Source organism: Labrus mixtus, chromosome 9 (genome assembly GCF_963584025.1).
Source record: "Labrus mixtus chromosome 9, fLabMix1.1, whole genome shotgun sequence".
Classification (NCBI taxonomy): Eukaryota; Metazoa; Chordata; class Actinopteri; order Labriformes; family Labridae; genus Labrus; species Labrus mixtus.
The window spans coordinates 17,207,232-17,228,264 of NC_083620.1; the positions used below are offsets into that span (position 1 = coordinate 17,207,232).

The 21,033-nt window shown below is 42.0% G+C and overlaps 1 protein-coding gene across 1 annotated transcript; it reads right to left on the reverse strand.

The window, feature by feature from the left end:
* Positions 1–11: 11 nt before the first annotated feature.
* Positions 12–10,746, reverse strand: LOC132979942 (multiple epidermal growth factor-like domains protein 6). The gene is made up of 24 exons (XM_061045764.1): positions 10,551–10,746; positions 10,353–10,499; positions 10,071–10,235; positions 9,801–9,952; positions 9,457–9,625; positions 9,167–9,275; positions 8,593–8,729; positions 8,267–8,392; positions 7,563–7,742; positions 6,680–6,904; positions 6,409–6,535; positions 6,097–6,296; positions 5,785–6,000; positions 5,503–5,648; positions 4,939–5,066; positions 4,654–4,798; positions 3,269–3,401; positions 2,956–3,111; positions 2,732–2,858; positions 2,432–2,643; positions 2,175–2,337; positions 1,928–2,016; positions 401–561; positions 12–274 (listed from the first exon to the last, which is right to left on the reverse strand). Exons 1-24 carry the CDS (start codon positions 10,744–10,746, stop codon positions 146–148), a joined length of 3,738 nt encoding a protein of 1,245 aa, XP_060901747.1. The 3' UTR covers positions 12–145.
* Positions 10,747–21,033: the final 10,287 nt, after the last annotated feature.

A 21,033-nucleotide genomic window follows, 5' to 3' on the forward strand; every position in this document is an offset into this window, starting at 1 on the left:
CATATCATTTAGCTTCTTTGTGCTTATTAGCCAAGCAGCTAATGATGTATTTCCATGTGCATTGTAAAGATGTTTATAAAGCTTAAATCATATCATTGGACTTCATAAGAAGGAGAATATAAACAAGTGACTTGGCGGGAAGAGATTAAAAAACCTTGCCTTGTGTGTCTCTCTCTGCTGCACTGCTGTTAGACGGTTTATCCGTCATGGAATTATTTGCCAGCAGCTCTTTAAGATGACCCAGTTTTTTGCCGTCCATATTCTCAAAGACATTCTGAAAAGTAATGATTTAACATTTTTCTCTCATGGCACCATAAAAGAATATACATGTTAAAATATTTAATAGCCTACTCTTTCTTGAAAAGTATTATTGGATACAGCTCACTGCAGCAAAACTCACAGTAAGGGTTTCAGCCTGTTGACAAATATTTCTGTAAAACTCCTGCGTGTCTTTGCGGTGTCGGGCCAGTTGTGACGCTATGTGGAGGTTTTGATCCTCTAGCTTATCGTAAAGAGTCTTGACATTGAAGTCCTCCAGATCAAAACGTCCAGACACACTTCCTAAAGGAAGCAGAAATGCAAATGTTGCAAGAGTTGGAAAAGGGCTGAAAAATTAAAGGTCTGGGGAATTCTCAGCATGCCATCCCCTACAGAGTAGATGAGATACCCTCATGATGAATGGCTGTTCCTTGAAAGCAAAAGCTTCCCTGACTGCTCTCCATAGAGTCTTTCTAGCTTTTTAGACAGTCCAGGATGGAGCATGCAAGAGATAATAAGTGCTTGAATTTAAATTGCAGAGGAAAACTGGGGAGCTACAGATAACAGCACAAGTCATTAGAGTGTGATACAAGCCATTATTTTCTTTATCATCTATCACATTGGGAAACGGCTGTTAACTGCTACCTGGTCATGCATGATGGTTTCATAATGAGTAGGCCAATGGACATTTAAACGCCCTATCAGGCTGCATGAATAATGTAGGAAGTGCACTAAGTGAGAAACATTAAGGCCAGTTCTGCCTTATAGTTATTCTAATCAACACTGTTGAGAAAATCACCGGTCAGAGGGTGTGAGTGTTTTTAGTGAAACCTTTCTTATTTTCAATTATCAATTTATTACCAGGTAACTGTAGGGTGTACAGAATAATTAAAAAAGGTGAATTCAATTAAAGCAAAACATGGTTGCAGAAAGTTACAATGCTACATTTACCTAAGGCTGTCTTTAAAGGAAGAGTCACTAGCTTTTTCCTAAAAAATAAAATAGCTTAAAAATAAAATAACTTTCACAAAAGTAATGTCGCTCAATCAACACTTCCATACATGTGTGGTGGTGACTGTGTCTGCAGAGACACTGTCCTCTCTCTGTATTTTGATGCTTTTGTTTTGTTTCGATTGATTCGGGACATTTCTGGGTGGTTAGCTTGTGTATTTTCCCCCTAGCCAATGACAATGCTCAGATTAGTTTAGGAGTGGATACAATTCAGCGATGGGGCGAAGGGGCATAGAAGAAAAAAATATTATCATAGTGAGGCAAAGCGCCATGTGGATAAAGCTCGTTCCAAAACAAGGATAAACCTTGAGTTAGCTTTCACCTGTGGACAGGGAGTTGGGCTTTCTGTTGGCCAGGCAGGTGCCAAAAACCAACACTTTGGTAATTATCGGCAATACCATTACAAAAAAAATTATATTTTCAGGTAGCTTCCAGTGTAGGTACAAGAAGTAGATGTACACACCAAGGCCTACAGTATGCTTCCGCTACTGGTGGCTACTAAAATCTACAAAATAATCTTTGAGATTCAAATGGTTTATCATTATTCATAATGATAAAGAACACAACTTCCTGTATTTATACTGAAACTAAATGTTTCATGGGGTTTATCTTATTCTGAAGGAAGGTCTAAGCACCTGGTAATAAACTGTGAGCTTACCTCCTTTTGTTATGACAGGCTCCTCAGCCTCTGCTCCCTCTCCAACACCCCTGCTGCCCAGAAAGCCTCCATGGCTTGGAACAGCTATGCTGAAACACAAACACATTCAAAAATATAAGTTTGCAAGGAGGGCGACTTTAAGCAGCTAGGGTAAAAGAGTACATACATTTTATGTTCCAATAGGATTCTTAACAACAGTGTGGTGACACAAATAAAACACACCAACAGTTGTAATGTCACAACAGACCTCTCTGCACTGCATGTACAGTCCACTGGACAGATGGGCTCCCCGAGGCTGCGCCACTTTGGCTTCATTCTCCACTGGGAGACGAGTTTTGCTTTGCCAGGTCGCAGAACCAGCACTGTGCTGGTCAAAACCACGACTACAACCAGCAGCAGACTCAGGATCCCTACAAACAGTTGGCATGATTAAAGAGTGAGGATGAACTCATTTCAATCCTTCACCTGCATGATAAAATATTAAAAACACAGTAAGATGCACACCTGCTATCACTCCCCAGTCAGGAAGCAGGTTGAGTCTGTGCTGCTTGACAATGCCGAGTTTGACCAGCTGTGCCGGCGTCATTGGCTGGAAGACCGACGCCCGAGGGTCACACTCCGTCCCCTCCTCGCTGATCACCGCCACCAAACTCCACTCTGGGACCGCACTGTCAACAAATGTATACTTCCCTGTCTCTGTGAACACATGGGCGAAACTGAAACAAAGAGAGTCGTTTTTAGGGAAATGGTAAAAATGGCAAAATATGTGATATGTAACCTTCAGTATGGACTCATCAATAGTACCTTGTAGCGTTAACGCTTGTCTGCTTCATGAGTAGCTGTAGACGTCTGAAGGCACCAAAGTCCCAGCTAGGGTTACTGTTAAACAGGTGGTCTTTCTGATACACTGGGAAGTGGCTGTGCCGGCGGTCTTCATGATAGAAACAAAATGAGTTAGATGTTTAATACTTAAGTTAATCGCACTATTATCAGTTAACCAAAATTAGATTTAACAAAATCTTTGGTACCAGTTTGGTTGATGGTGATTAGGAAAATGAGCATGTCGCCAGAGGTCAGACAGGCAATGGGGTTTGGGATACGAGGAAGGACAGCTAAGTTGGCATCATCATCAAGTTTTGTGTCTCTCCTCTGTCTCGGTCTTGTATCATGGAATTGCAATGGCTCTGAATCAAAGTAAAGTGGTGTTAATATGCTTTGGTTTGAGACAAAAATTCACCTTAAGTCATTTAGAATTATACTGAGTACAGAAATCACAAGCTTGATTAGAAACATTAGAAAAATAAACTTAAATGAATACATATCAAAGTTAACTCTGGTCACCTGACAGGAACTGATGGATAAGTTCTGTCTGTGTGGGAATCCAACCAAAAACTCCTTCAGGGTCAAACTGGACCAAATGGATTTTACCAATATTCTTTGCATGGATATCTGGTCCTAAAACATTCATTAAAGTCTGGAAGTAAACAGAAATTAGCTCAATAACTAACTGCCAATCCCACATCAAAACACATCAATTAAAGGCTTAATATGCAATTTTTCACACTTAAATGTAATAGAAATCAAGTATATCCTCTGAAAATAACTCTGTGAGTCATGACTGTCTACAAATTAACACCCGAGTCCCACTGTCTGTGATGTTTTCCAAGTTTTCCCGAGTCCTGTCTTCACTTTGTTTACATCACCGGGACGGCCGGCTGACTCCTCCCCTCGTGTATAAAAGTTGTTTAATTGAGGGACTAGAGAAAAGAAGAATAACATACTGTACTCACTGCTTAATTGAATGCCACGTAAGCGTTTCTAAATCACGGTCATTTCGGGTAAATTTACATGCAGTGTGAAGATACGAGCATAATAAAGATTGCTAGCATCAGCATGCTAACACAACAATGCAGCGCAAGTTGTTTTGGTTTCATGTGGGTGCTCAAGGACGACATCTGCTGGATCAAAAAATTGCATGAAGCCTTTAAAGAGACAAGACTTCATTTCAGAAGTGTTCCCTAATAAAACTGACGAGTCATCCTGTTGCGTAACGGCTCTACACTTAAGTGTGAATATTTTAATCTATTGATGAAATAGTTATTTATGTCATATCATATGTGTACATATGCTTAACTAGTCTTATATATACAAAGGAGTATTAGGGCCACATTAAGGGGAGGAAAAATCAGACATTTCGTGATTAAAGTCGTACATTTACGAGAATAAATTAGTAAAAAGATTCAGCTGCTGGTTTATTTCACAAAATACAACTAAATTAATGACAGTACATACACACTTAACATGCACATTCGTACTGTACTTTGTAAATTAAAGTTATTGAACAATATATGACTTTTGTGGGCACCACTTAATACATTTTATTGCATGCGGGGAGAGGAATCCCATCTTAGAATTTCCGCAATGCAAAGATATCGCAAAATCTACACTACCACCATTTCTGCAGATGCCCTGCTAATCCTCTCACTGGCCCTGATATTTGCTTAACTCCTTTGTCAATCTATTCTGAGAAGTCTTTTGTCTACATCAGTATGATACAAATTGTTGATAGCGTTTTCAGCAGATGAAAGCAGCTTTTGAAAGTCTGTCTTCTCACTCATATGCATAGTCATTGCATACAATAATATCAAGTAAATACAAACATCTATTAACTTGTAATGTATTGCATACTATTAGCTTGTCAATAGACCTATCGACTCATTCCTTACCCTGACCCACACCATGCTATCTCTCTCTTTGAGGCTCAGCAGCAGGTTTCCATCTGTCGATATCTTAGCAGAGAACTGAGGCAGCCTGGAAAGGCAGGAAGTGTTGCAGAGCTCCTCAGCAGACACATATCGCTCACACTGGCAGCTGTTGAGATCAGAGAAAATAGAATTTCAGACTCTTTTAGCCACTTTTATCACATTCAACCTAAGTAGATCTTCAAAGTTATTTTAAAGAAGGTGGAAAGTAAGGTGGAACTTGAAAAAAGAAATACAAATGGTATTTACATGCCCATCTCTACATCCAGATTTCCTCCATGTGGTCCACAGGTGATATTACAGGAGTGGAGGGAAGGTGACACACAGTCTCTGGATGATGCCAAACGTACCTGACCTGTTGCACATCGTTTGCTCACCTTAAAAAAACACACACACGCACACACACAGAGCAAACATCTCAAAGAACTTAGTTCTAGGGTTGCTAGTCATTACATCATACATGATTGAAAACCTTTCCCACTGTGTATTTTTTTATTTTGAAATCGTCTGAACAGTCTACGTTTTTGTGGTTGTTCGTTTGTTTGTCGTAGCCAACATTGATGGTGTCGATTCTTCAATGTTAAACAACAGCTTCTGATATTTGAAAGATGGCTGCTGCAACTTCTGCATTCAAAAATGTACTCTAAAGGTAGGCCATCTAAGACTTTTCAGTTGTACAAGAACACATCAGTCTAGCAAACCCTTGAATCAAATTAGATTTGTTGCATGTTGTAAGTCTGTGAAAACTGTTGAAATCAAAGGAAATTACAAATTCAAACATAAAAAAGGTGATTTTTTTGATTTTCTACTCACCTCAGGCTGGCAGTCCAACTCACTGTCGGAGGTGAAGCTTTTGAAATCTAGTTCATTGTAGAAGATGAAACCAGTTCTGCATAAACATGAACCATCCGAGGGGTGGAACGCACGATTCTTACCGAGGCAGGTGCAAGAAGAAGAACCTGAGGAAAGGGATGAAATAGGGCACAACAATATGATCAACTGAGATATTTTTCTGTAAAAAAAAAAGACCAAAAACTATTTTAAAACCGTTAAATACAAATATTTAATTCATTTAATTTTTTGAATGGATCAAACCTGCTAGTGAGATGGAGGAGCTGCCACAGGGGAAGCAGGCCTTCTGAGCTGGCAGGTGGTTGAAGGTGCCAACTGGACATGGGTGACAGTCACCCATTATTGTTTCACCATGAGTCTGGTTTCCAAAGGTGCCAGGCGGGCAGGGTATTGGTTGGGTTGATCTCATGGGACAGACATAACTTAAAGGACAGCCGTTACTCTTGTAGTGGTCTGTACCTGTGGGATTAAAATAAATTCACACTTTAATCAGATTTAGATACACATTTTAGATACATAAAGTGAGACTTGGAACTTCTTGTGATAGTTAGTCACCTGGTGGGCAAAAGTATCCTGGTGGACATGAAAGGCATTGTAGGATGGGAGAGAGGTAAGGACGATAGGTGCCCCCCTCACATACACTACAGCAGATGCTTTTAGATCCTCTGAGCCCACTGGTGTTGATGGGCATGGAACCCCCCTCGCAGGACTTCATGGCCGAGCTGTTGGCTGGGCAGTAGTAGGGGAATGGACAGCTGTGGGGCAGTGCTACAGGGTTATTTATAAAGCCTTAACTTACACTGTGTAAGTTATAGCCTCTTTCTAACCTGTGCTATCATTAGGATATTGGATCGTTCATGCACTCACAGTTGTTTGGGGTCGTGGTAGGACTGGGATCCCTCAGGGCAAAAGTAACCTTCAGGACAGACGGGAGGCTCTGCAGTCTGAGGTCCACAGAATGAGCCGGCTCGGCACAACATCTCTGAGACTGCACCTGGAGATTGAACAAAAAGTTATTACAGCAGAACGTCATTACTGTGTTTAGGGAGAAAGGCACTAATGAAGATAAAGTATTCCACGTCGTCACAAACAGTCTAATATATCAAGTTAACACCATCAACTGTGCTGATAATCCCACCTATAGGGCATTGATATGAGGCCCTGCAGGGGATTCCCTCCACATTAGGTTTTCCTGTAAGCCGGGGATCTGGGCAGAAGGTCCCCCCCGCACATGGTTCACACTGGCTGGGTGCAGCAGCTCCAGGAAGGGGCCTCTTGGTGCCAGCAGGGCAGGGGATGGGGGGTCCAGACCCACTGCACCAAAAACCAGGTGGGCAGGGACTACTGGAGTAGTCTGTAAATCCTGGAATATAATAGATATCTGAAAAGCCTATTCACACTACAATCAAAGAAAATGTATATGTGCTGCTTCATTATCCACACACATTGAGGGAACCTTAAAAGAAAAAACATCAGAGCCATTGGGCTTACTAAAAGGAGACCAACATATGGTGAGAGAGGGTTTTTTTACTCATTATTTTAAAAGCTTATATTTTGGTATACACAGAAGCAGAAGGAAAGAGGGGGGGACATCTGCTGTGATTCAACCACAAGATAAAGTAACACTATAGTTTCAATGTTAAGTTACATTAAGCATTGTTAAGGAAGACAAAACTTAAATCCAAAACTGAATCATTGCTTCATCCCCAGGTACAGTATCACAGGTTCTTCAGTCACGTTATACCTCCTTCACTCTTATCTCAGGCTCAGGTTCAGCCACTAGTGTAATAGTGTGCATACAAACTAAAATGTATAAAACCTATAAAAGCTCTTTATCTTTCAAATGTTCTTGCCAATTAAAGTTCCAACCCACCAGAGAAGAGTTACCAACAGTGAGCACAGCCGAATAAAGAATAATGGAAAATAAAAGGAATGTGTTACTTTTGTATGAGTCATCTAAGTTCATGCTTTTAATGAGCTTACTGTTGTCTGTGTCTGAGAGATGCAGAGAAGTATCAGACCTGTGCTGTTACAGTGGGAACCAGGGGGGCAGGGTAAGCAGTCCCCCTTGCTGCCTGCTCCAGGTGAAGCTCGATAGGTGAACACAGGACACGGCCTGGGTCCTGGTCCTCCTGTGAAATCACTGCCAGGCACACCGTCACAGTAATGACCAGCAGGACACAGATGAAGCACTGGGTCTCCTGCAAACGTACGCAGGAAGTTACTTTAAGAAGTAAAAAGAATCAACTATATGTTTATGGAGAGATTTATGCTACATTTACTACACTCTAGATTATCTGTTAAGGAATTTGTTTCAATACTTTATTGATTACAAGGCTTAGCGATAACTTGCCTCTGGCTCTTACATCTTAACCCTTCATAAGCCTTGGCTTAGTTGAATATTCTCAGGGCTGTTTCCTGCTTTTTGCTTTCAACTCTATTCCCTGTCCTTGGATCCTGCTGGTTTCTACTTATACGTGAAATGAATGCATTTAACTGCCTTGTGGGGCAGCAAGTAAGCCAGATGCTAATAGTAGCTCCTCAGACTGCTTATCTAGACTAAAGGAAAAGGTTTCCCCATTTTTTTTAACTTTCTCACACTCTCCCACTATGTTTCTCCGGCCACTGTCTCCTGGGTTGGCCATTCCTGTTGTTGTCAGGTTGTAACAATAGCTACACAAACGCTTCCAACCACTCAAACATGAAGACTATTATCAGCTCATACCAGGTTTACACCAATGCTGAGGTGGGCAGGATAAGCAGTCCTGTAGGCTGGCACCACCTGGGGATGTTCTGATAGTATTTACAGGACACGACTGAGCCTCCACCATGCCTTCAGGACAGAAGAACCCTGTCAAAGAAATACTTCTTGGCATAAATACATTTTAAGCAGTTGAAAAGATAAAATATTAAATCCCCCAACTTGGAGGTTTGGAGAGAAGCAATCTAAAAAGTAAAAAAAAAAAAGGTTACAAAGAAAATGTATTCAAACTGAATAATAATCATTGGTGGCTGTACACAAAAAAAATGGGATGGGGGGGGGTATTGTACCTGGAGGACAAGGCCCAGCACACTGCATGCCCCACTGGCATTGCGTCAGGTTAAACATTGGTGTCTGAGGGGTGAACTCTGCACTCCCAGACACACAAAGATACCCTGCAGCACACACACCCTGGATCCTTCCAGCCCTAAAAAATTAACAATTAATAAACCACATGACTCAGTGCATACAAGCAAACACAATACTGCACACACACATTGAGAAGACAATAAGATGCATGGTTCATTAGATTAATAAAATGATGATTACATAATTTCTAGCTTTTTCACCTCCCATCTGCATTCATTATATTCATGCATATTTAGGTGTTAATTTGGCTGCTTGGTGAACCATGACTCCTGAACATGAGATAAGCCTGCACGCTGCTAATTGTGAGTATAATTAAAACAGAGGTGAGTGCTTGCCTTTGAGCATTTGTCGCCATGTGTATGCAGGAGTACAGGATGTACTTGTGATCACAGTGTGTTTCAGTTCATTTCTGCATGCATGTATGTGAGTGTGAGAGAGGTGTTCATTTGAGAGTTTTCGTCTGCCACTCCAGAGTTTTGAATACATCAAGTGTACCTGCAGAACCTCCCAGGAGGGCAGGGTAAACACTCTCTCTCTTCTTGAAGCCCTCCCTGGTTTGAATGAGTGTATGTCCCATTAGGGCAGGGCTGAGGAACCATGGTACCTGTTAAGAGATGTAGAACAGACACAAAGACAGATTTATTACATTCTTATTAACATGAATAGTTTTTTTCTACCTTAAAACAAACAAGGGCCAATAGTGTGCTTTTTTTGTTTTCTTCACAATGTTGTACAATTATTAAATGAAAATAGAAATCTTTTGAAGTCAAAGCTATCCTTGCTACCTGCAGGGCAGAATGAGTGTGGTGGACAGGCCAATGGCTCTCCCACTATGGCCTCCTCACAGTAGAATCCAGGGCGACATGGGATGCAGCTATCTGAGCCCGGGTTTGGCTGGTATTCACCTGTGGGACAAGGCTGGGCCATGGCAGAGCCCTCTGGACAGTAGTGGCCCTATGAGAGAATGGAGGTTACAAAGAAGAATCTGAGGGATTTTTTTCATTGCAGTAGAATATGAATAACACACACCATGGCATACTGTATGATTCTCTAGGAAAGACCATCTCAAATAAACAGTAAGAACAATATGAAGGTAGGAAAAATGAACGATTATATGAATAACTCTTACCTTGGGACAGAGGAAGGGATATGGAGTGGCGGAGGAGAAGTCGTAGGGGCAGTAGAAACCAGCAGCACAGGGGCCACTGGGGTTGGACAGACCCTCAGTGGAGCAGTATTGTCCTGCAGGACAGGTAGAACAACTCTCCATGGACACACCTCCTAACACATAAAGGTGAGGAAGGGATGTTAACCAGACATCGATAACAAAGTTTTCAGTGAATCACACAGTTTTTGGACTTAAACAGGAATTACATGCCATTTTCTTCAGTAGTTGTACCTGTGGTGTTTCGAATACTGCCCAGGGGGCATGGGACTGGAGAGAGGCACCCTGCTGGACAATAGTGTCCCACAGGACAAGGGCCATTCCTGGGGAAGTTGTTAGAGCTCAGAGGTGTTGGCTCCATGGCTCCTCCTTGGCAGAAATAACCCTGGAGACAAAAGCCTAGAGAAAAATTGAAGAGACAATTTGGTTGTTACTTAATGATTTCACTTGTTAAATGGGCTGTAAATTCAGCTAAAATTTTAAATAATGTATCCAAATATCTTTGGTTCTAAATACCTTGTGGTGTGGAGGCTCCATATGAGCTACAGTACACTCCAGAGGGACAGGGTGTGCAGACGGACAGAAAGTAAGCGCCCGTCTGGTTGCTGAAAGTCCCTAATGGGCAGGGCTGAGGCACGGCTGTCCCAACAGGACAAACATGACCTGTGAAGAAAGTTAAATATTGGTTAATCATTAATCTGGTCTAATTTATACTGAAATGCGTGTTCTCCATCCTCACCAGCTGGGCAGATCGAGGGCTCTTGAGTGGCTGAGGAGGAACACATGCTCCCTTTGGGGCATAATAAGCAGCGGGCTGCTCCAGGAGCAGGGTTGTAAGTGCCAGGCTCACAAGGCACCTCATTTGCTGAGCCAACAGGACAGCTATGGCCAGCGGGGCAGAAGTAGCCATGGGAACCTACAGATGGAGTGGGACTGTCGCTGCCACCCGAGCATACAAACCTTTAGGCAAAAACAGTGAGAGCTAACTTCAAATCACAGATATCTCAACAAGCTGCCATTACACAGGCTGGAAAATCGTCAGTAAAGAAGCATGTTCAAGCAAACTGTATTTGACTCAATTTACCCATAAATATTTGATTTAGTGAAAAGAAAATGTATATATTTAATATCTGGTCACATTAAAATTAGCTAATTTCATAAAATTCAATTATATTAAAAGTTATATTTTCAGTGAGTTAATGAGTTTCAAGTCCTGACAATTAAAGCAATAATGAATACTTTCATTACTGGAGAAGATTAAGGAGAGGAAAATTAAGACAATTATTTTATGTTGAAAACTTCTTCCAGAACTGCATTAAATTCAATTCCTCCAAGGTGTTCTTCCTTACAGCTTTTAACTGAACCATATCCAGACACACCAAAGTGCCACAGGTGCAGTGAAATGAGTTAAGCCTTTAACGTTTTTTTTCATGCAGCGCTTATTTGCAACCAAATGCAAGAGTAATGAAAGCGTTTTAATTATGGATCTTGTCCAGATGAAGACACCTGCTCCCTCTCCTGCTGAGTCTCAAGAGACTCTTGTGTAAAAGGCAATCTGCTATCCTCCATTATGTGTCTGATTTTGTAGTGTGTGTTGAATTGCTTTTGACTGATTTTGAACAGCAGATATGTTGCAGATATATTGGACTACTCGCTTTACATCAGGTATAAATCCTATACATAAAGGTTCCTTCAAGCGACAATATGAGAAACCGTGGACATTAGGGAGAGAGTGGAACAGGGGCATATTGGAAAAGTTGTTTTCTTTTCATGGAGAGGCAATCCTGTTGAAATGGAAAACAATTTCCTCGCTTTTTTCTCCTCCAGTCAGACAAAAACAGTCAAGCAAACAATGTGAACAATACCAATGTGAAACAAAAACATGTGGTGCGGTGTTTACACTCAAGGAGCGGAGATTGAAAACTTAAAACAGCAGAAGAGCAGAAGTGTTTACCCAGCATGACATGGGAGAGCATCTGATAGCTCATTTATTGCAGGCCTGTCACAAAACAGTCCAGGGGGGCAGGGTGGGCAGTCGTCCTCTCTCTTGAGGCCTCTGTGGATAGAAAGAGAGCCTATGGGGCAGGGGAAAGGGTAGCTTGCACCAGGGGGGCAGTAGTGTCCTGAAGGACAGAGGTGGCTTCTGGTAGAATTCCCCTAAGAAGAAATAGATAAATAAAAACAAGATGACACAGATAAAATTTGTACTTTAATAGGAAGTTCGAAGAGTTCTCAGAGCTGAATTGTTTATTCGACGCAACATTACAAAAATGCCAGAATGAGCGCAAATCACTGTGATCTTAGAGCCTTGGCTTAAAGTGGGACTGAAAATTTGATGTGGAAAGTTTTGAGGACATTACATAAAAATAAAATGATGCTGAACAATATTCCTATTACATTAATCCATGTGTGAGGATTACTTTTTTGCCCTTGAAACGTTTTGAGGAAAGTTTACAAAGTGGCCCAATGAAGAGCAGAAACATGGAGTGAATAATGTTCTAAGGTCACAGTGAGAATTTAATATTTCTTCTGTTTTTGTGCTAAGTAGTACAAGAGTGTCCAAGGCAGCATCAATTACTAAAGGCAGCATCGATAAACTAAAGCAAGTCTCCCATAAATGCCACTGTTTTAGCTAATGGTGCTGTGAGTGAGGATGGAAATGGGTTGTAACAAAGGGAACACACTCATTATTAAAAGAAGTGTGTGTAGTCAGACTTTGTGGACACGTGGGTTAACATTTTCAAGAAGTTTCATTATCTGAAAAGATTATAGTGTCAAAAATATTATTATGAAATATGCTCTGGGAAAAAAGGACTTACCAACCGAATACTGACTCACCAATATCACAGGGTTACAATCCAACAGGAGCAACAAAAAAACAAGATTAGCACCTGATACTCAGTCGGGTTAGGGCTTGTTGATCCAGCAGGACAGAAGTATCCTCCCTCACAGAGTCCTGTTGGCAGGGATAGACCAGGGCGAGAGCAGAAGTTTCCTGCAGAAATCAGACGCAAAGGTTTTCAGATATTATTGGGTGGTTTGTTGTGATGATGCGGAACAAAACACTTATCCTAATGGATACCAGCAGGGCAGGGTATGCAGGACTCAGGACCAGAGGCTCCCAGCTGGTTCTGCACGGAGCCAGGTGGGCAGGGGAACTCAAGTCCAAGAACCTGTCCTCCAGGACAGTAGAATCCAGCAGGACACGGTGTAGGCTGCACAGTACCTTCAGCTAAGCAACACAAAACATACATTATTAACGCGGATAAAATGGACAGCATTTCTCATTTCCTAACTTTAGAATGTCTTTTACTTTGAAGAGATAAAATCAGTGTACCAATTAAAGACATGGATTCTGACAGTAATAATCAGTCAGATTAGCAGATAAAGACAGGTGTGACTTCAACAGGCTGTTCTCATTTTACCTCCAGAGGATTCAGCCCTGCTTTAATTAGTAAAACCATGCGCTTCCCTGAATAACTTTTGACAATCCTCTTGGAAAAGCTGCAAGTCTGCTGCTTTTAATAAAATGAACATATGGTCTTTTAAATATTCTTCAACTAGCTCGCCCAGCGTTGTGTCCTTTCGACTTGTCTGTGATCATAGCTGTGTACCTGATTAAAATAACTTATCCTGCAGCTGTACTGCATGCTAATCAGTGACTACTGCAGAAAAAATAAATTACTTGCTACCCCCCGAGTGTATCGTCTATGTGTTTTGATTTGATGTGATTTTTTATGGATTGTTGTGGAAATATATCTTGCTCATCTTGCAGCGGATAATTCTACCTTGACAGTAGTATCCGGGGGTACAGGTGGTGCATTCTTCTTGCTGTGTGATGCCTGATTCAGAGCTAAATGTTCCTGCTGGACAAGGCAAAGGGGCTGGTGTTCCACGAGGGCAGAAGAAACCAGCAGGGCAAACAAGCTCATCTGCTCTACTGGAGCCCCAGCTGCAAAAGAACCCTGCCCAGCATTCACCTGGAGTTTAAAAGGAAAACACGTTCAAAAAATGGATATTCTCTTTAAAATAGTGACTAAAAAGAAAGAAGAAATTAAAAAAAAAGTGTACACAGAAGCCTTTAAATGGCATATTTGAAGGACTTTGTGTGTCTTTAAATTCGTCTACCTGCTCTTAGTCCCTGCTGGCAGAAAACACCAGGTGGACACAAAGACCCAGTTCTGTTGTCAGTCGGGTTTGGCACTGTGGCTCCAATCAGACAGAGGAACCCATCAGCACAACCACCTGAAGGCTCAACCAAACCTTCAGACCCACAAAACCGGCCCGCTGGACACACAAGACACTCACCTGTGAACACAGTTTGACAGCTGTGACCTGAGAGCAAACAGCAAAAACAAGTTACCTGCCAGGTGAGATCAATCAGTGTCTCCAGAATGGTTTTACACTGCCGTGTGAATTTATGTCAAACAAATTATAAGGAAGACAATTATATTGAGGCACAGCTAGTAGGTCTGTAAGTCTTAGACATGTCATAGTATCTCCCCTGAGTTTTTCTTTTTGTCATCTAAAAAATCAGATTTGAAAGTTTGGTAGTTGACTGGAACCATCAGCAGTTACACCATGAAACATCCTTCTGAACACTTATTTTACTCTAATAAACAGTCTAATTATTCATTTTAAAAATGGTCATATGAGGGTCTAGGTTCATACTTGTGGTGGTGAGACCCAGTCTGGGGCTATATGTGCCTCTGGGGCAGGGGAGAGGCCGAATGTCTGGACTCTCTCTCGGACAGACATAGCCAGCAGCGCAGGGCAGAGGACTAGAGACCCCGGTAGAGCTCCCCCTGGTGGGGCTGGGACCTGGGGAGCGGCAGATGAACCCTGGAGGGCAGGGATGACACTCTCTCTGGCCAGATAAATCCTGGAACCAGCCTGGCAAAGTCATTCAAACCGGAAAAAAAACATCTTCAGAGGGGACGAGGGAACGTGAACAGACAAATTAAAGTCAGTTTAGCCCACTTTAGTTTAAACCTTGTTTTTATTACCAAATGGGCATGGTTTGCAGTCATCTTTGCCTTTCCCTCCGGTCTCATTTTGGAAGGAGCCAGCTGGGCAGGGTGAGGGGACACTGCTGCCCTCCAAGCAGAAGTGGCCCGCTGGACAAACTCCTCCAGTTACACTTGATATTGGAGTGGCAGTATGAGACCCCTCTTGACAGTAGAAACCTGGGGAAAACACTTCAATAAATAGTTTGTTCAGCTACACTCGTAAAAATATGATAATGCCTCAAAGTAAGCCTTTTTAAAATCTTCAGTCTAATGTCTGACCTTGCAGGCACGGCCCAGAGACCGTGGAGAGGCCACTCTCTGAGCAGTAGAAGCCCGGACTGCAGCTCTGACACTGAGACTCGTCCACAAGCCCACTCTGCTCACTGTCAAAACATGTGCGCATTTGAATAAATATTAACCACAGTAGTTGTCAAGTGCTTTCACGTCATTCGGACACTAATTGCTCAGTGTAACATCACTGAGGGCAATTCATGTCACAACCACAAACCATTTTAAAAGACAACAACCCATAGTACATCTCCTGTTTTATCACACTGTTGTGCTCATACAAATAAAGGAGGAAGGTGAGCATGGATCACTACCTGCTTGAATGTCTCTGGATTAGTTTACATCTTTACAAATTCAATATTACTTTGAGCTTCGTAGAGGACAATATTTAGTCACACAACATACTGTAATAGAGTTTTAATCCTATGTTGTCTTGTGAATAATTTGGTCGTTAGTAGTTACAGAGATATTAAGGGATAAGCACCTGAATGTTCCTTTGGGGCATGGTGTTGGTATTGACGTCCCCACAGAGCAGAAGAAGCCAGCAGGGCATGGAAATCCACTCACACCATCAAGTGGAGAAGATGTCAAGGCTCCCTTAACACAAACAAAGCCTGCAGCACATGGCCCACTTGGGAAGGTACTGCCTTAAAATATAGTAACCAAGCAACAATTTTATCACCCATAAAAGCAAATTTAATAGTTTCAGATATATAAAACTCAATGTATACGGCAGCTGCCTGCATTATAGATATTTGTAAAATATACAGAAGTAGTCAGGGGAATAGGCGTCTATTCATTGTACCTGTTCCTCTACAGTACATCCCAGGGTCACACAGTAAGCACTGCCATTCCTCAGCGAGTCCTGACATGTTTCCGTATGTCCCCGCAGGACAGGGATGTTGATTTGCAGATCCCCCTGCACAATAAAATCCTCTCTCACATGGAAGCGGAAGGGTCATCCCTGATGTACCGATGAAACACCGAGTACATTTATGTGAAAGGCTGCTACAGTTTTTTTTCTGTAATTCAACAATTTGTCAACCCATCAGCTTTACCTTGATCTTGACAATAGAATCCAGCAGGGCATGTCTCACAGCTGCCCTGACCTTGTCTGTGCTGGTAGCTGCCTGGGAGGCAGGCGGTCTGATGGACACTGCCCTGGAGCCATCATTAAATTGATTTTATTAGACTTTATATCGGGGGAATAACATGCATCATCAGACATCAACATGGAGAAAAAAATAAACTAAAGATACTGGAAACTGAAACAGACGCAGCATGGGAAGAGAAGCAAGACAGCCAGGACTGAAAAACAGGAACTCCACAATAATTGGTTCATGGTATGCAGTAATGCGATTGTCATGACAGAATGAAAGCACAGCTGAAGAGGAAAGTCTCATGCAGAGAGATCAGATATAATATTCAGTAAGGATGACTGACAATAGCTTCAAGACAAATACTAGATGACTGACCTTCTCACAACTATGTCCCACAGGGCACAAATGTTGTTGTGGTGTCTCTGAGCTCTGTCCTTCAGGACAGTAGTAACCTTCTGCACACCGGCCACTTGGCTCCGCTTTTCCTCTCTGTTGGCAGTAGTGACCCGGGGGACACAGCTGGCAGGACTCAACTGCAGATCCACCAAGGAAACCTCATAGAAAGCACAGGGCGTTCATATCGGAAATCATTTCACAAGCTGAAATAATTTGTATTGACATGTTTGGTGTTAATCTCTAAACCCATGTGTACACAATGTTTGTTGACTAGGAAGGAAGAAAAAGTCACCAATGACAGTGCAAGTCTATTCAGTAAGAGTGCATACCTACCCCCTCATCACTTTCTAATTCATAACCATGCAAAGGAGCTACAGCGCATATTAATAGGATTCAAGTTGTCCACCGCCAGACAAGAATACAATTACACAATTAGAGCACTTTGTTACTGAAATTATTCATAGGCGCCCAAGGGAGGGAAAATGCCTTCTCACATTTCTCTGCATCACTGAACTGCAAAGATATACAACAGTTCATGTAAGGACATAAGGGAACAAAACTGACAACGTGAGCAACGTTGCGGATTAGGTGTTGTACTTCCTGGTTTAGTATTGTGTCTGATTTCCAGTTCATCATTAATTCAGGAGGAAGAAACAGGGAGGGGATCACTGACTCATCACTCACAGTCAAAGGAAGAAAAACATTTAGCACACATGTTTCTGTTTATAAATGTAATAATAGATAAGTTATTATGAGATGAATCATAAAAATGCAGGTTTATTATAAAAGAGCAATGTCTCACTTTTTATTGTTCCCAGAGGGCAGGGCAGAGGAAGCGGAGTTCCAGTGGGGCAGTAGTGTCCCGCGGGGCAGGGAATGGTGTGTTGGTCTAAAGAGCCTTTAGGGCAATAATATCCTGAAGCACAGGGCCCTGCAGGAAGAGCTAGCCCTGTCTGGTTACAGTAAGAACCAGCCTCACAGGGCTGCGGAAAGCCAGAGCCCAGGGGACAATAAAAGCCTGAAAATAGCAAAAACAAAAGTATCACCGAGATAAATCAACTTCAGCAAGGGCTGAAGTCCAATCAGAAGGATTACTGTTTCTTACAAACTTTCTCAAGAGACAGAGGATTTTCTCAAACTTTTTTACTCTCACACTTTTATTTGTGCTTTTTCTCTGAACTGTTAATCCACCAGTCATTTTATGTTCCAGGAGGCAGTAATTACTTTGCTGCAAGGATTTAAATCAGTTCCTTGCTGGCCTGACCTCAGCTGTATTTTTATTGCTGCGTTTTTTTATGTGCATCCCCAACAAAACATCTACGGCTCCTCAACCGGGGAATTCTAACTCCCAACATTAAGGCTTTCAGGTCTTTAGATATGAACATTTGAATGTTCAAAATACATGTTGATTTAGGCCTAGTCCACACGTAGGTGGGTATCTTAGGAGGTTTTGCTCATCCATTTAAAAAAAATATATATATTCTGTCTACACACTAAGTTCTCAAAAGCATCTTTGTCCACATGAAAACGCAAAACCCACTGTTCCGGCTGTCATGAGCATGCCAGGTCAAAAAATCATGACATGCGAACATTGTCTCGCCATTCCTCTGCAATGACCATTTCATTTACAAAGAAGTCCATTCAGCTCACCAACATAGTGGGAGAGCAACTCCCTGAGATACTGTATGTATGTGTAAGCATGTAAAAAGCCCAGTTAGCAATGTTAACACTAACACTAGTTTGGTTACATCTGTTATTGCACTAATCTCATGTAAGTAAAAGTGATAGCATCGCACAGTGACGTCAAATAGGGGAGAAACCCACGCACAGTGTGACGTTACAAGCCTAAAACGCTGAACACCTTAAACAGAGTTCATGAAAATCTTCACCCGGGAAGGAGTTTTTCAAAAGGTGTGTTTTCAGTGACCTCAAACACAGTTTGCGTGTGTACAAAAGGCCAAAACCCAACCAAAAAATCTTTGTTTTCAAGAACTTGTGGACTAGGCCTAATTCTACTTTTTCTCTTGCTGCTTTCACTAAGTTACTGTAGCATGAAGATAATTTGATGATGGAGATTAATTGAAAGAACATTACTTTTAATTAACAACAATAAGAAACCAAGACAGAATATATACAGGTGTCTTATGATGAAGTGGCTTTCTGCTGTACTCTCAAACACAGACTGTACAGATCAAATTAAATTAAATCAGTCATACGTCTCAGCAGTTCCAGTAAGTGGGCCTTGTCCGAGCAGGAAAGAGAACTTGTGCCTTCGGGTATGAACAGAGTATCACATCGCGTACACAAGTTCAGATATGATGTTAATTGGATTTACCCACCTCTGGGGCATACATCTCCTCTGTAGGTGGAACATGTACAATGTGGACTCTTGAGACATGGTGGTGAAAGAGTCTTATTAAGGTGTGAATCTTCCCGTTGTGATGTTGCTTCTTCGATCCAGCTAACATCCTCTCCTATTATAGAAAATGTCAGATAAAGCTTGAAAGATGTCTTAGTTAATAGCTTTGTCTCGCAGACAGGAAACAAAAAAAGGAGCCATTTTCTCCATCTACCTGCTGATTGAACAGTTTTGTCTGTGAACATCTTTGACAATGTAGCACTGTAAGGTAATGATTAATTGTAGAATACTTATGCGGAAGGTCAAACTGAAAAGCTGCTGTCTTTTGGAACATTTATCACAACATGAAAGGCTATGAACCCCATTTAAAGAGCTTGAAGAAATTGATGTACCGCCCTTTCAAGGGAAGCATTTATTGTGTTATTACAGACTCAAGAAACCCATATTTTACCAGAATTACTGGCGTTATTGAAGCAGGGAAGATTGTTCATCCAGAAGGCTGTGCTTGTCTTTTCGGTATAAACCCCCAGTATTTCACAGAGACAGCTGAACAGGGAGGAGTCCACACGAGGTGTGGGACTATCAGCACCACCAGTACAGAAGAAACCTGCAAAACACGGACCTGACACAGGAAGATAATAGAAAGAGGTTGTAAACATGGAATAATGATCCCTATATAAATTCTGGCCTTATCATACCTGAACTATCCTAATTATATTTGAGTTTGTCTTCATTAATTTTCAGCTGAGCCCCCAGAAGAAAAAGTACATAGGCCAGAAATTCAGGGGTTTGCAACCATGCTAATGGTTTGTGTTTAACTTACAAACATGAAATTAGATGCAGTTTACAGCATGAAACATGGCATGCATTGGATTTGACACAATCTGCCATCAATACTCATCCAGCAATGCTAAGCCTGAATGTCCCAGACTAACTGGAAACCTAGTAATATCACCCACCTGTGGGTGCTGAGCTAGCAGGACTCAGGCAGTATTTCCCTGGAGGGCAAGGTTGGCAGTGAGAGGGGGAGGAAGCTCCAGGCTCTGGGAGGAAGCTGCCAACAGGACAGGGTTTGGGTGACCCACTACCCTGAGGACAGAAGTGTCCCATGGGACAAACATCTCCATAAGGCTGTGCAACAGGAGAGGGCTCAGTGGACCCCAGAGAGCAAAAATGTCCTGCGGTAGGCAATAAGGTTTGTCATTTCACCAAGAAAGCTTCAGCATTAACAATGTAACAGAAAGTGAATCGTGCTGTTCAGGGGAAACTGTGGCCTGAACAGTATAGGAAAAGCATCTCTTGTAGCTAAATTATCTGACATCATTCTGCACTGATGGAGGACTGTCAGACCTGAGCTGCAGGGTCCAGTTGGCTCCGTCAGAGCGCTGCGGTTGCAAAAGGAGCCAGAGGGGCAGGGGGAGCAGTCAGTCAGGGCCGTCCTGCCAGCTGATGGATTGACACTGCCCATCGGACACAGAGATGGCACAGAAGATCCAGCCTCACAGTAGAAACCTGGACACGACAGTATAATAAGCATTAGGTTTCCCTTGTTTCTTTGTTCTTTAGTGTTTGTCTTGTCTTTTTTGTAATTACCTGGTGGGCATGTGTTGCAAGTAGATTGTCCTGATAAAGATTGGAACGTTCCAGGGCTACAGACGGTCGGCTCAGCACTACCACTTGGACACGCATGGCCAGGTGCGCACTGATATCCTGTGACATAGTCATATAAAGTTCAAACCGTCATCTTGGTTTACATTGGAAAAAAAAAAACAGAAATGTCTAAATCAAATACATAACAAATGTGATTAATCCTTAAAGACATTTATGTGATATGATATTGTGAATGAAAGAAAGCAGAATTTATTTATTTTTCCATGCTCAGTGTGGAGCCACGGAAGCCATGAAAAGAAGAAGAGAGTGATGCCAAGTAGTATTAGTACTGTAAAGAAAATCCCGTGGGAGACCCTGAGATGAGCAAAAAGGCTCAGCAGCAGGTACTCCGCCTGTGACAGCCATAAGCTGGAGACTCTTTATGGGTTCTGAGC

Bases quoted from the DNA above. Each gene is read 5' to 3' on its own strand.
- LOC132979942 (XM_061045764.1), bottom strand. From the start codon at position 10,746: ATGGCTACTTCTGCCCCGCTGGCCATAGCTGTCCTGTTGGCTCAGCAA. The intron at 9,276-9,456 runs GTAGCAAGGATA...ATCTCTTAACAG, and splicing joins ACACTCATTCTGCCCTGCAG to GTACCATGGTTCCTCAGCCC. The intron at 6,536-6,679 runs GTGGGATTATCA...TTCAATCTCCAG, and splicing joins CTCATATCAATGCCCTATAG to GTGCAGTCTCAGAGATGTTG.